The sequence below is a fragment of the Perca flavescens genome, chromosome 4 (assembly GCF_004354835.1).
Source record: "Perca flavescens isolate YP-PL-M2 chromosome 4, PFLA_1.0, whole genome shotgun sequence".
Lineage (NCBI taxonomy): Eukaryota > Metazoa > Chordata > Actinopteri > Perciformes > Percidae > Perca > Perca flavescens.
Window position 1 is genome coordinate 14,615,451 of NC_041334.1, and position 14,627 is coordinate 14,630,077.

General features: G+C 37.1%; 1 protein-coding gene and 1 non-coding gene across 2 annotated transcripts; both read left to right on the forward strand.

Annotated features, from left to right (window-relative positions):
* The first annotated feature begins 1,564 nt into the window (after positions 1–1,564).
* Positions 1,565–2,483, forward strand: si:ch211-220m17.5 (guanylin family protein). Its single transcript, XM_028576990.1, has 3 exons — positions 1,565–1,679; positions 1,908–2,100; positions 2,222–2,483. The coding sequence occupies exons 1-3, from the start codon at positions 1,605–1,607 to the stop codon at positions 2,278–2,280; spliced, it is 327 nt and encodes a 108-aa protein (XP_028432791.1). The 5' UTR covers positions 1,565–1,604; the 3' UTR covers positions 2,281–2,483.
* Positions 2,484–11,124: 8,641 nt separating this feature from the next.
* Positions 11,125–11,196, forward strand: trnap-agg (transfer RNA proline (anticodon AGG)). Its single transcript has one exon. It is a non-coding gene; the product is annotated as a tRNA-Pro (tRNA).
* The last annotated feature ends 3,431 nt before the right edge of the window (positions 11,197–14,627 follow it).

The window sequence follows — 14,627 nt, forward strand, 5'->3', positions numbered from 1 at the left end:
TAGTTAGCACCCTTTTATTTTGTAAAATATATGTAGCTAAAAAAGCTATGTAAACAAAAATATAATGAAACAAAATAGCATTTAAAATAGAAAAATTAAGCAAATTAATTAATTATTAATACAATTATTAAAAATAATATAATTAATTAAATAATAAGTGAAGTGGCAGAATAAGTGAATTGGTAGTGTAGGTTTCGTCAGAGGAACTGTTGATAATAAAAGAAAACACCTCATTATTTTTAATGGCTAAAATAACCTCATAAATTGCCACAACAACAGCCAAGTAAGATTCTAAGAATTAGATTTTTCTGTTTCAATCGCCATTTCTATCTGACAGAAATTATAGTTTGATGATGACTGTTGAGATGTACTGTGACGTGTAACCCCAGATAGGTTATGTAGATAGACCCTTCATGCTCTGCGTGAAGAATCGTGTTTAATGAGCTTATTAAAAACCTCACTGGCCTGGCACAGCCTTGCACCACCGTGTGTGTGGGTGTGCACTCCCTCCCTCTCATGGGTGTAGTCAATTGATTTTTTCATAGCCTCCTCTTGTCCATGATAGGCATAGCGATTAGCTAGTTGTGCCATTACTGGAAGGTCACAGGTTTGATTTCTGCAGTATTCTCGTCATCATCACTGAAGCTTTGTCTACTTAAAGGACAACACTTTAGCATCACGGGAAATGCATTTAGTATTCATTGTAGCAACTTCCTGAAAGCTTATCCAACTGTTGGTCTACACACCAGTGTCTTTGGACCTGAAAGTGCAAGTTTATTCATTTCTTAAATTTGGATGGACTAAAGGGCTAAATAAATAAATAAACTGAACTTTATATTTTCTGCAGCATAAGCAGAAATAAACAGCTTACACAAATAAGCAGTAAATATTATCAGATTATTCCATATACAAGCTAATGAAAGCTCTGCAGGCAACTTACATAGAATAAAATAATATTAACATGGATGTAATGGTTTGGTTTAGCCTAGTTAGATGTAGTTGGGTGGGTTTTTCCTTAATCAGACTGCAAGAAAGTATTTTGCATTAGATTTAACAGCATTTATTTTTCTGTAATTTTTTTTTCTGTAGTAAGCAATACTGTATAAAAGCATGAGACTGTCAGAAATGTCAGCACATAAAATAAGGTTTGATATATAAGGTTTTGATATATATATATATATATATATATATATATATATATATATATATATATATATATATATATATATATATATATATATATATTGATTTGCATCGGTGTTAGAGAACTTTCTGGACTGGTGTGGCTTCATTGTCATCAATGGAGCAAAAGGTAACTGTTTAACCAACCAAAGGTGTGTCAAATTCTGCGATACAGAGCTTCCAAGAGAGTCAGAGAGCCATAAAACAACTAACCAAAAGCAATGAGGTTAAAGAAGGATTTATGATTTAATTTTACAACCCGTGAGAAAAACTTTGCTCCCGTTTGTAGCACCTGCAAGCCAGAACTGTTTAAAAGGAGGCCTGTGGACGGAGGGAAAGCAGACACTGAGCTGAGCACCTGCTGAGCACATCAACAGCAAGAGACAAAGACACTGCAAGACAAACTGCTCTTAACTGTCACCATGAAGACCACACTCGCCATCATCGCTGTCCTCGTCCTGGCTCTCGGCTGGACCTCTGAAGCTGTGCAGGTTGAAGTAAGTGCAGCACTTAACATTTCTGTAGGACTGACTGGCCTGGACAATGGCATTGTTCATGTTGGTTACTACAAACCTGCATTCTGTACTCTGGTGCATTACGAACCATACTAAAACTGTGCAAACCTCCGCCACATACATGTTTTGTTACATTATTTGAACTACTATATTAGCAAATTAGGCCTTGGTTTCAATTGTAGTTCTTTAACATCTGCCTTTTCTTTTTAGGAGAATGGATTGTCTTTCTCTCTGGAAGCCATCAAGAGGCTCCAGGAGCTGACCGAGAGCAGCGGTGCGACCGGACAACAAAGCCCACGACTCAGGACGAGCACCATGTCCCTCTGTGCCGACCCCATGCTCCCACAGGAGTTCCTGCCCCTCTGTAAGCAGAGAGGAGCATCTGCATCCCTCGCCAGACTAGGTGAGACCATTATATATTGAACAGCCAGTCTTAGTAATGGAATTCTAAGTTTGTCAATTCATGAACATTGAGGTACAGGTGATTCAACAGTGTTTCTTTCTGTTGTTTGTCTTTATTTCAGCTATGGTTCCCATGGACGTCTGTGAGATCTGCGCCTTTGCTGCCTGCAGCGGCTGCTAAACAAACCCAGAAAGCTGGAAACTTGCCTAGCTTATGACTTGTGATTATGTTCTTCCCCTCTCAGAACTATTTCCGGGAATTTCTCCATTTTTTAGCAATTATGAGATGATGACCTCATGTTCCCTGAACACAGAGGTTCTGACCCTGGCCCATTGTGCACTTCACTGTTAGACAAAAAAGAGCCCCAAAAGAAAAGAAATCAGACAAACTGAGGTATTTCTTTCTGCATACTGTTACTTTTTATAGCATATTTACCGCTTTAGTTTTCTGCTGACAGTTCTTAATAATGCATTTTAATTTTGGAATTGACGTTGTTACATTTCTATCTTGCAAAGCTTTCTACTGTATACATATTTAAAAGTTTTTTTTCTTCATGTTTCTTCTTTTTTGTTAACATTGTTTTGAATAAAGAGCTTTCACTGATAAATCATGTGTAAATTGTCCTTTTTCCTGCCAATTTGTTCATATTGTTAATACTATATATATTACCATTTACAGTTTATTCCCAGTTGTGGAAAAAAGTTGTGTTTTTAAAATTATACTTGGCTGCTTTAATTGATTTTTGGCCAATAGGGGGCTGAAAACAAACAAACCAAAGCTGACCGGTACAAAGACCACTATATTATCGGCTATTATACTATATACTACTATTACACATCCAGCAGATACAGTGCAACATTAGCCTTCATTTGAAGTCGTGTCTGTAGATACTTGACAAATGTAATTCAATATTTACTGGCCTTTTAGCACTCTTTTGGTCTCTTCCTAAAAAACATATCTACTGTAGGTTCTAGATGTTTAACATTCTTACTTTTCTGTGGTTTGTTGTAGCAGTTGGCATGCAGCATCAGAGTTTGTATTTCAGAAGAGCTTTGTAAATGTGCAGTGTTATTTTGCATTAAAGCTCCTTCACCCTTCGTTTTAGTTTCAAATATATATACAGTATGTTCATGTTCGATGTTGTGAATTATTTATTCTATGCATCTTATCTGACTCAGCCAAACTAATTTACTATGCAGATGTACTGTCAGTTCAGGACATCAGTGGATTCTCTAAATACCCGCTCTGAGACATGCACCATAGCATATTCAGCCTTGAGGCCTGAAGGCAGATCATTAATGCAATATAATGTAATGATGATGGCATATACTGTATATGAAGTGATACGAATGTACATGAATGAAATATAAATGAATGAAACCCTTATTGCCCTAGGGCAAAAAAAAAAACATCACATGCAAGTTCAAGAAAGTACCAATTCAGACCACATGGGAATTAGAATCAGAATCAGAATTAGTTTTATTTTAAGTATACATACACAAGGCATTTGACTTTGGTAGGTGTTAACTCTCTATACATAGACAATAGTAGTAATATAGACACATACAACAATATACATATAGGCACCTATCTACATAATATACAAATATACAAATAAGACATAATATCAAGACAAGTACACATGGAGTGGAATGTAGAGTGCAAAAAGTAATAGTTCAAATTCACTGTTTATGACATTTTTAATTAAAGGGGCCAGATAGGCGATTGTTTGTGCAGTATGTGCAGCAAAGTTAGCAATGTAAATTGTACTTTTGTTGTTGTTGTTGTTTTAGCTTTATATGTATCTTTGGTATTGTGTTGTGACTAGTTGTAGCCCAAAAAAACATATATTTTAAGTTAAATTGACATTAATAAAGGGATTTAGTAGCTCTCCTCCAGATTTATGTCCTGTAATGAGAAAGATTTGAAATAACAGATGTATGTAATGGATATATATGAATGCAAATAAATGTATACAAATTATTTTCCAACAAGTAAATTAGAGGCAATTCCGACCCATATTTACGTTTACAGAATTTATGTTTACAGAATTACTACGGCCAGAAAAGCATGAAGTAAGGTGACAATGAGAGCGCCAAATTTTGCCTTAGGAGTCCGGTTGGGGTGGTAGATCATGGATTTATTATAAGAATTGTGTTCAAGGGCGAGGCAGAGCCCCGTTCATTCCTATGAGAATTGCTCAGTTCCATTAACACTCTGAACTCATTACAGGTGATAATTACAACACTCACCACACATTAGAGCTGGGCAATATGAATAAAATGAAATATCCAATATTTTTTTTGACCAAATACCTCGATATCCATACTGTGGCGATATTGTGGGGTTGACAATTGGTGCTTTCACAAAATATGCACACAATGAGATTTTTGATAAATAATCACTAGTTATGTTGATATAATAACTATGTGGGTAAAGGCAAATAATAGAACAGCTAGAACAGTCTGGTGTGTTCAGAAAATTACATCACTCTACTGTAATGCAGCCTTTAAAACCAGGAAAAGACACTGTCGATATATTGCTCAGCCCTACCACACACCATTCTATATGGTAAAGTTGGTTGACCTCTCCTGTGTGAGCCACATAATAACAGCTGGTACTATTTATTTACAGAGGGAGCCCTTGTTGATTTATGTCCTGCGTATCCTTTAATTGTCTATTCTGGGACTTGTAATGCTCCAAAGAGTGCTCTCATTCTCCTTTTTAACACTTCCCATTTTAATATTTCTCTCTCTGTTTTCCAATATTTCACCAGCTTGGTATATTCAAATTCCATGTTATAGCACTCAGTGTCTGAAACCTAGAACAGACATTACCATGGATCATTTTAATCTCGATTTTTCCCTGAAAAATCAGTTTACAGTTTATAGTTTGTATATGAATTTAACGCTTCACTGTGATTATGTGTTACAATGTCCTCCTTAACCTTCATAGTTAAACGATAAGAGTTATATATAGCATGTTCAATGAAAGTATTCTAGTCTTTAATGATTTTCTAATCAATACTTGTCTAGTTACTTATTTACTTACTTATGGTTTTCAGTAACATCTATTATATGTGTTTTTGTATGAGTGAGTAACAGCGAGGGAAATTTATATATTACACAAAATATTGTGATGCAACACGTCCAAAACGTACTTAATAGTTAAAGGTTCACACAGTAAGGCTAGAATTCATTTGATTGGTTGATGGGGGAGCTCCAGACGGTGACTCACAATGACATCACACATTTGACTCTTATCTGTTGGGAAAGAGCTGCTCCTTTTCTCACCAAAGTTGACTTAAGCATCTAACTTCTTATTTCATTGATTTAACATTGCACATTTTGGATTTAATTGAAGTGATACCTGGCAGTTAAAGCATTTCAAGATTATGGGGGGAAAAGGGTTCGCATTCAAGGTGAATTAAGTTTGTTTTTCAGACAGAAAAGTTGCCATTTGCATCTTGAAAGCCTCATTATTTGCAAATAGCACAGCCGTGCAAACAAGTGACTCATGTGGATCAGCAGTGTACGTATATGGCTGCTTTCTTATCAGACAGCTCTGTGACGATTATATGTGGGAGAGAGACAATGGGGAGATTTATAAGGTAGCACTGAGGCATTGGATGCGTTAGTATGAAACCCAAAGTCAATAATAAAACTGTGTGCTGACGGAGGAAACAACAGAGATTGAGGTTATAAACAAATTCAGAGGATAGTGGTTATAAACAAAAAAAATAATAATAATAAAAAGAGGATCCAAATGCGTTTGTTTATCTTGGACCAGTCAGGGTCCCCTACCTTTACTCACCCCACCCTGCCACTTTTCTTTGTCAATTAATCACTCACTAAATCTGTCACGACACCCTATAAGAGGCAGAGCAGATATACAGGGACCTCAGAAGAAACTGTCCTCTAAACTGAGAAGCATCTTGCATCAACTGAAAATGAGAGTGCTCTGTATCGTTTTTGTCTTGGTGCTGTGTGTGTGCCGACGAGCTGTAGGAGGTGTGCAGGTTAAAGTGAGTATAACTTGTTCTTGGAAATACTGTTGTTTTTTTACCATGCGGTTTCTTTCTGTTCACTCCGTCTTTGCTCTTGTATTTTCTATATGCATCTTAGAAATAGTAGTATTTCCTTCCAGGGCAGAATTGTTCTTTCTCGTCCCTCACAGTTCTTCTCCCCCCCCACCACAGGTTGGAGACAGGAGCTTCCCCTTGGAGGCAGTGAAGCAGCTGATGGAGCTGATGGATTTAGATGACAACGTGAGCCCTCATCTTGCTCAGACGAGCATTGTAGCTGTTTGCACCAACCCTGTCCTACCGCAGGTCTTTCGGCCAGTGTGCCAAGGGAAGGGAGCAAATCTAGTTTTCTCCAAACTAGGTAAGACTGAGCAAATGATATAAATATGGAAATGTAGGACATCAGGTTTTGTTTGGCACCAACAAATTCTGGAATTAAATTACAGTGTGGTCCTCTTAAGTAGACATATATACTTCTATTGGGCTCAAAGAACTAACCCCAACAACAACAATTTGCTTTTGCAACAACTATTTTCCAACTGTGGCACTCACCCCCAGCCATTTGGTCCCTAAGAAAGACATCAATCAATAAACAAATCAGGTCAAACAAAAAATCTAATTTTTTAAAAGGGCTAAACAATTTCTTAAAACCTTCGGGCACTTTAGGAAACATTACTCAAACCGGAGTAAATAGTGCATTTATTTGGGCTAACTTTCAGCCATGGATTATTTGGTGCAGTACTGAGCATTTAGAACACATAGACAGTGTATGTTTTTTTGTTTTTTTTTATGAGATTTGTTATAGATACCATAACATACCACCAAACATTTCTTTTAACTAAGAGGCTTCATCAAGTATAGCAGCTGGTTAGCTTAGCACTTAGACTGGAAACAGGTGGAAACTGTTAGCCTGACTCTTTCCAAAGTCATACCATTTCCATACCAACAACCCTAAAGCTCGCTTATCAATGAGTTCTATCCCATTTATGTTATTTGTACAACAAGAAATACAGACATGAGAGTCTGATCTAACTTTCCGCAAGAAAGCAAATAAGCAGATTTCCCAAAATGTCAAACTATTCTTATATATATATATATATCCAACCTGCTCTACCCCCTACTGAACTACCTGGTCAGTGAGCATCAGTCTCCACATTTGGCTTTTGTCATACAGGAAACAATCTACCACACTCTTAGACACTTAAAGGAATATGCCGCTGTTTTTTGAAATAGGGCTTATCACGGTCTACCCTGGCTGTAGATAGGTGGGCCAACGCATTTTTTGTCTCAGTGCAAGTAATTAGGTTGTTTTTTTGTCTTTTGTTGGCTCACTTTTACTCACAACATGCTAACTGGCAACATAGGATTCCATTCACTACGCTAAGCTAACTAGCGGTGGCGCTGCCGGTGTTGCACCGGACTAAAACAATGCATGCACAAAAAATGCGTTGGCCCACCTATCTACAGCTAGGGGAGACCGTGATAAGCCCTATTTCAACAAACGGTGGCGTATCCCTTTAAATCAACAGTTGTATTTCTCAGACGTGCTCGCACTCAGACTTGTGATTAAAGGCAACGGGCGCATGTTTCGGTTAGTTCCCTCAAATGGATTCCTCAAATTCACTGTTTGCACATTGTATTATGCACATGCTGCAATAGCTTCACCATAACGTGGCTCTGGAATGATATGCCAGACAAGAGGCCTATTCAAAGCTGTTCAAATAGTCTTTGGGGGCCATTAAAGCTCATTAGACACAGATGGCACCCTTGTTGCTGTATTGAGACAGTTATGGATATGAATACCATTATCACAATAAGCAGCATTTCATTCAAAACTGAAAAGCTGGCTCTTGGGTGGTACAAAAACACATTATAGCTCAGATTAATATTTATGTTTTCTTTTTTCTTTCCAGTGTCTATCATCACGTCTGCAGATCCTTGTGAAATATGTGCCAACCCCTCCTGCTTTGGGTGTTTGGGCTGAGGCTGCCATCTGCGAGACACACAAACACATTGACTGAAAGCGTCTGGGGCTGTCTTCCTGCATCGTTCTTTCACATTTATATGTACATTCTATAAGGTATACGTGGATACATGGTCCTTCCACCTAGCAACCAATGGGTATCAAGGCTCAGTCATCAATTTTGTTATATACACAAAACTGAGTTATTCACTATTGTTTCATTCATTTAAAAAAAAAGAAGTTTTGATAGATGCTGTTAATACATACATAGTTTCCTGTCAGTGTCAAAGCAGGCGTTCTGTAGTGTTTGAATATTACTTTGTTGTCTTTAACTTTCTTTCATATTGAACTGTTAATTTATTAAGTCTGATGCACTGATAATTAAAAATATGATAATTAAAAATATGTACTATTTGCATCCTTTTAAGCAGTTTTTAATTGTGGTTTCAAGTGAAACAGTGATGCTCACACATTCAGCATCTTACCACAAATGCACACAGACAGACAGACAGACAGACACACACACACACACACACACACACACACACACACACACACACAAAAGGGAGTATGCTGTTAAAAAGCTACTGAATGGGGAACCATAAAGGACATTAAGTTAAGACCAGTGTAATGTAATGAAAGCAAATAGCAAGTGAGTGAACATGGAAACTGTCACTGATTGCGCTATCAAAGATTGTCTGTTTAGAAGAAATAATCACTCAATTAAACACACGCACGCACACACACACACACACACACACACACACACACACACACACACACACACACACACACACACACACACACACACCAGGCTGCAAAACTGATAACACATCTGTGTAGGCTACTCTCTCCTAATGTGGTTTCAGAGATGTGTTTTAATTTCTTCATCCAAAAACTACTTTTATTACAAATTAAAATGTTGGTTCGTTATAATATTTCAAATAAACGGGCTCTGCTTTGCTTGTTTTTTGTGTTGCCAGTGAAGATCAGTATCTTATTTGACATTTAGGAAATCTTCTCCCACACGTGTACAAGCATCTACAGTTCCAAAGAAAATGAATCTGACAGGACAGCCAACTAGAGCAGCTAATCTATGGCGCGGCATTACCGACATCATGCATCAATATGCATGACGTCAGTGACCTGCTTTCCCCTGTGCTGCACAGCCATCCCGTGGCACACTTGGCCATCACATTACTGGAACTCCTATTTACAGCCGCTCTATTGCCTGAATTGACTTTTTCTGCAAACACTGATCTATAAACCCTAAACAATGTGAGTTTAATGGATCAGTTAATGGACCGGTCTAATGAAAGTGATTTACCTCAACAAACGCTGTGCTTAATCCTTGGTGACTGATGTGTTTCCCCTCCCTATGCACATTAAAATAATTACAAATAAAGCTGACCCTATTTTTACTGGTGTATTGCCTCACACAAACACAAAACAATTACAAAAAGAACATCCAGGAAGTGACACATTCAGATTTTTCTTTGTTTCTTTTTTTTACCGTATTTTGTTTCAACCCAGTTGTTGTTTGCACTTTTGCAGCTATACATTACGTTGGTTTATGGTTAACACAGAAAGAGAGTAAATTTGTACAATGTAGACAAGAAATAAACAGAGGAAGCCTAAACAATCATTGAACAAAAACAGATAGAAAAGAACAAAATGGATTAAGCACAATAGCCTACAATAAAAATGAATGAAACTTTTGAACTTATGAAATTTTCTAAACAGAAACCACCGAAAGTAGCAGGGAGTGAGGTTTCTTGTAAAACCTGTATGGTTTATTTATCCTCTCTGGTTCCTTCCTCAGCCTCTTCTTGGCAACGTAAATGGCGCCCTCTGGCGGTTGTTAAGCGACGTACCAACACTGTGTCAGCGTTCCATAATAATGGACTCTTCCTCGACTTTTCAGTCAGTCCCGCCGTGAATTAAACACAGGCCTATCCGTTCTCTTAATCCATTGTATTTGACAAAGGAATACACATTTCCGGTAAGTAGGCCTAGGTAGCTACGCATGAGCGATGAGCTTTCCCACAAACACAATACATTTGTGTTAAATATGTCAACCCGTTTTCACTTTGTCCCCTGTTTTAAGAGAAACTCAAACAATTCACACATTAAACGTTGACAACAGCTCGGTAAGTAGACGCATGTATAGCCTATGTAATGCATAGCCTGTTTTATGGGCTGGAGGTTATGTAGGTCTATTCAGGCTTGAGGTTATATTCAGGTTTAGTGTTGTGTTTTATTTCTTATTAGGCTATGTGTCTTGACTTTTATGCTCTGATTGTCTGTGGTTGTCTGTTCTGTCACTGAGGCAAATTGTAGACTAAGTGTAATTACTTATGGCAATAAAGTGTTAGATCTGGAATCTGAATCTAGACAGATATTAGCCTAATTAAGTTGTGGCAACGACCAGCAATTTTGCTCAGACATTATGTTATTCGTGTGAATTGCTGTAGCTGTAGGCCTATTTACGTTGCGACCGTCTTTTTCTGTTTTTTTTTAATCAAAAAAATATGGCAAAAATCAATATTTTGATTTCCTAGGTAATGAAAGCAGATATCCTGAAATCCCATTGTAAAAAAAAAAATGTTCATCTTGTGTGTAAACAAAATGAAAAAAGAATTTTGCACCTGGCTTTATCATATATAATGCCTAATTTGCATAATTAAACATACACATTTATAAATCGTGTACATGTTTTATATACTTGTGTAAGTAATCAACTGAGGAAGTTTTTAATGGTGATATATATTCATTTAAATGTTTACCCTTTTCACCTGTAGTGTCTCGCCTTAAACCGCTGGACATTTGTGATCCATTAAGTTTGCAATTCACAGACAGCGATGACTCCTGTTAGTCATGGTCTACCTTCAGGGTAGGCGCTACTGCAGTAAATTGAAATGGAATAAAAGGAGAAGAAATGTTTTGTTGACATAGACACACGTTTCCTCTCTGTTGTATCCACACATGATAGACGTTGGTATCATCTGTTGCTGAAGTTCTCCACGTTGCACCGTGTGGCTCGTTGGTCTAGGGGTATGATTCTCGCTTAGGGTGCGAGAGGTCCCGGGTTCAAATCCCGGACGAGCCCTCCATTTTTAAATTCTAGTAGACTATGCTTGTTCACACATGGGATTGGTTTAGGTTGGCAGTAACGTTATATAACTGTAAATGCAGTGGAAAACATAGTATTATTACAGGTATAGGCAAAACTAAATTATAAGCCTACAGCTAACATAATAAATGATTCCATGACATACAGATTTTCCCTCTTATTTTCCATTAAGTAGCTTTAACTAAGTTAATTTGTGCTGTATAGCAGTATTACATGTATAACTTGTATCCTTTTGTTCCAGTTCTTTTAAATCGTCACATCCGCAAGACCGCAACCAAGATGGCGACGCCTGTATCGTCAAACTCAAGGCCCCAAACCAATGGGTGACGTCACAGGTGCTCCGTCCATTAATACATACAGTCATTGTGTTTACACTGAGGGAAATATTCTAACCCCAGACCCAAGGCGTTCACTATTCCATCAAATGGAAAATATTGAAGATGTCTTGTGCATCATTTTACACACATTTTCCTAAATTTCAACCTGACAAATATTTTGAAACTTTATTAATGGATTATTCAATCGACAACAAATATGATAATAAATGAAGTTGTTTATCAAGCAAAAATGCAAAACATTAGCTGGTTCCAGGTTCTTACATGTGAAGATTTCTGACATGTTCTAGAATAAAGGAGTAGGCAGTAAATCTGGAAAACCGATCTAATTTGTTGTTCTAACACAAATAACATGATTTTCCTTTTAAAATATGATGCTTTATCATATATTATATTCAGTCACCTTAGCAGCTACATTAACATTTAAACTATCCCTTAAACCCTGAATAATAATAATAATAATAATAATAATAATAATAATAATAATAATAATAATTAAATAGTATAACATATATAATAATATAACACTATAAGAAGCGTAATTATTTTCAAAATTATTTCTTTTGATGTCTTTATACATTTTGCTTGTAATACTTCTGTACTCCCGTCACATCTGTGTGCTCATTCCTCTCAATACCCACTTGAGGGCACAATTCACTAAACAATTTTTACCGCATTCTGCAGACTTGAAAACATGTTGGTAGCATACGGAGATACCCTCTGCATACATTCATTAATTTAATGCAATGTTTGTCAGATTTCAGTTATGTATTAAAAAGACTGCTTTGTTGGATGCTGTCAGTGGCGCAGAATCACCTCAACAGCAACAACACACTGTATATGTTCACGATATGTAATAGAGTTAAAAAAAAAAAAAATCAGGTTACAAATATATATTACTGTAATGATCTGTGTCTATTTTGTTTCTCGTGGCACCATGACTTGGCTCCTTTTTTATTTAAAGAAAACCACAAAGACATATTGAGAAGTACAGCCTGACCCTGCATACTTGCAAAGAATGAAAACATGAAAACCCGTGTCCTACTCCCTTTGCCTAGGAGTTATGAGAAATGGGGAGATAACTTAGGTTTTCTTAATCCCAATTCCTCTGGAGGAGTAGTTGCATTTACCCTGCTTGTCATAACGGAAACCATGACTCCATCCCTCATTTGGCTAAACTACTTATCCTGTTCGGATTGAGCTGCTGGAGCTTATCCCAGTATGCCCTTTGTGAGAAGCATGGTGACATTCACACTGAAGATTCAGAGTCCTGGACTGTGGGAGAACATGCAAAGTCTAAACAGGAAGAGAGAGGTTCAAACACACAAACCTTTTGTGGTAAGGCTCTAAGGGAAACCAAAGTGAAAGCATGTGTGTTTTGAAGGCCTTTGGGTTTACACAGCCCTGATCCTCCACTTTCTTCTCCCCCCACTCATCGCCTTTGAAGAACTTACATCAATTGATAGAACATGTTTTTTTGTATGTGCCTGTCCCAGGCTACAGTCATAAACTGTATGACTGTAATTTACAAACCCTGAAAGTCAATCGTAATTCCAACATGTTGCTGTTGATCCCATTGGATAAGTCAACCTCTTACGTATAAAGCAAATAACACAACATTTAATCCATTCCTTACCATTTTGCTTTTGAGTATTTGGGTTTTGCACAGGCAAATGAAAGACACCACCCTCTACACTCATATGCAGAGTATTGCTCTTAATAGAGCTCCATGCAACGCTGCTTTACGGTAAATCCAAAGTGACATGCCTGGTCAGGGTCTTTCTTATCTTGGCAAACCCATCCCCCCTCCCTCATTGGGGTCATGAATGAATTATCTTATCTATTTAAAGTAGGTTGTTCAATAGATGACAGACAGTTCTCTCCTTTACTCAGATATCAAAATAAAACTACAGTAAACCTGATTGGATGAATGAACCGCTCTCTGATCTCTCATTGATTTCTGTTTCTGAATTACAAACTTGCTGGGTGTCAAATTCAGTGTGTAAATATGGGCCATGTAATCGCTAAATCATCTTCCGCCTGAACGTTGCCTGAGAGTCTGACTGAGCTACATACATCCGAGTGTGACCTTTGCCTCTACATGGCAGTCTAAAAAAATCATTTCAGAAAACTGGGGTTGAATGTACATGTTAACTCTGCTGGTTATTGCCAATAGGCCAGGGTCTTACCTTTCTTTATATGAATAAGCAATGAGTTTTTTTCATTATTTGGTCAGTCACATTGGCATTGCACTTAACATGTCACTCCACTGTGCAACCTTGTAACTTTTTCTAAGCTTCAGTGTTGAACCTTCAGCTTCCAGTCTAATGTTGATACGGCATGTGCATGCCGAAAGAAAGAGTTCAAGGCGATGTTATAAAATTAACTGTCAAAAATCCAAATATATTCAATGTAGGACCAAGAGAAGCAGTCAATGCGCCCTTTCAGAAGCTGGAACCATCAAATGTTTGCTTAAAAAATTACTTCAAAAAGTTATTGATTATCAAAATAGCTGATAGATTAACACATTGTGGCACTAGATGTTACTTCACCTCCAACAACCTATCAATAGGAAATCAATGGTATGTAAAAAATAGTTCACCTCACCAAAAGGTGTTCTGTCTCACGACTAAAAGGCCAGAACTTTAGTCCTTCTTTTCAGGTGCCTAAAAAAGGGCAGACAGCTGTTTTTTTTATGGGGAATTTGCAGCATACTCACAAACCCAGTTAAAATGCTTGTTAAAGCTTTAATGTTGCTCAACTTACAAAACCTTTCTGGAATGCAAGTCTGCTATGTCTTTTCTATTAACTAAATTAGTTAGTTAAAAGTTACAAAATATTCACTCATTTATCGCAATAAGGTGAACAGTTTGAACAATTTGAGTGACTTCACACTACTCAATAGTTTCTTTAAGGAAAATATATAGATTTTATAATTTACCAATTTTTACGTAAGGTAAACAAGAAGGAATGAAAATCAGCAGTTGGCTTCAATATACAGTTTTTCACGATCACTATGACAATTTTGTCAATACTTTTAACAACTTTCCTAAACTCTTAACGCACAAACAC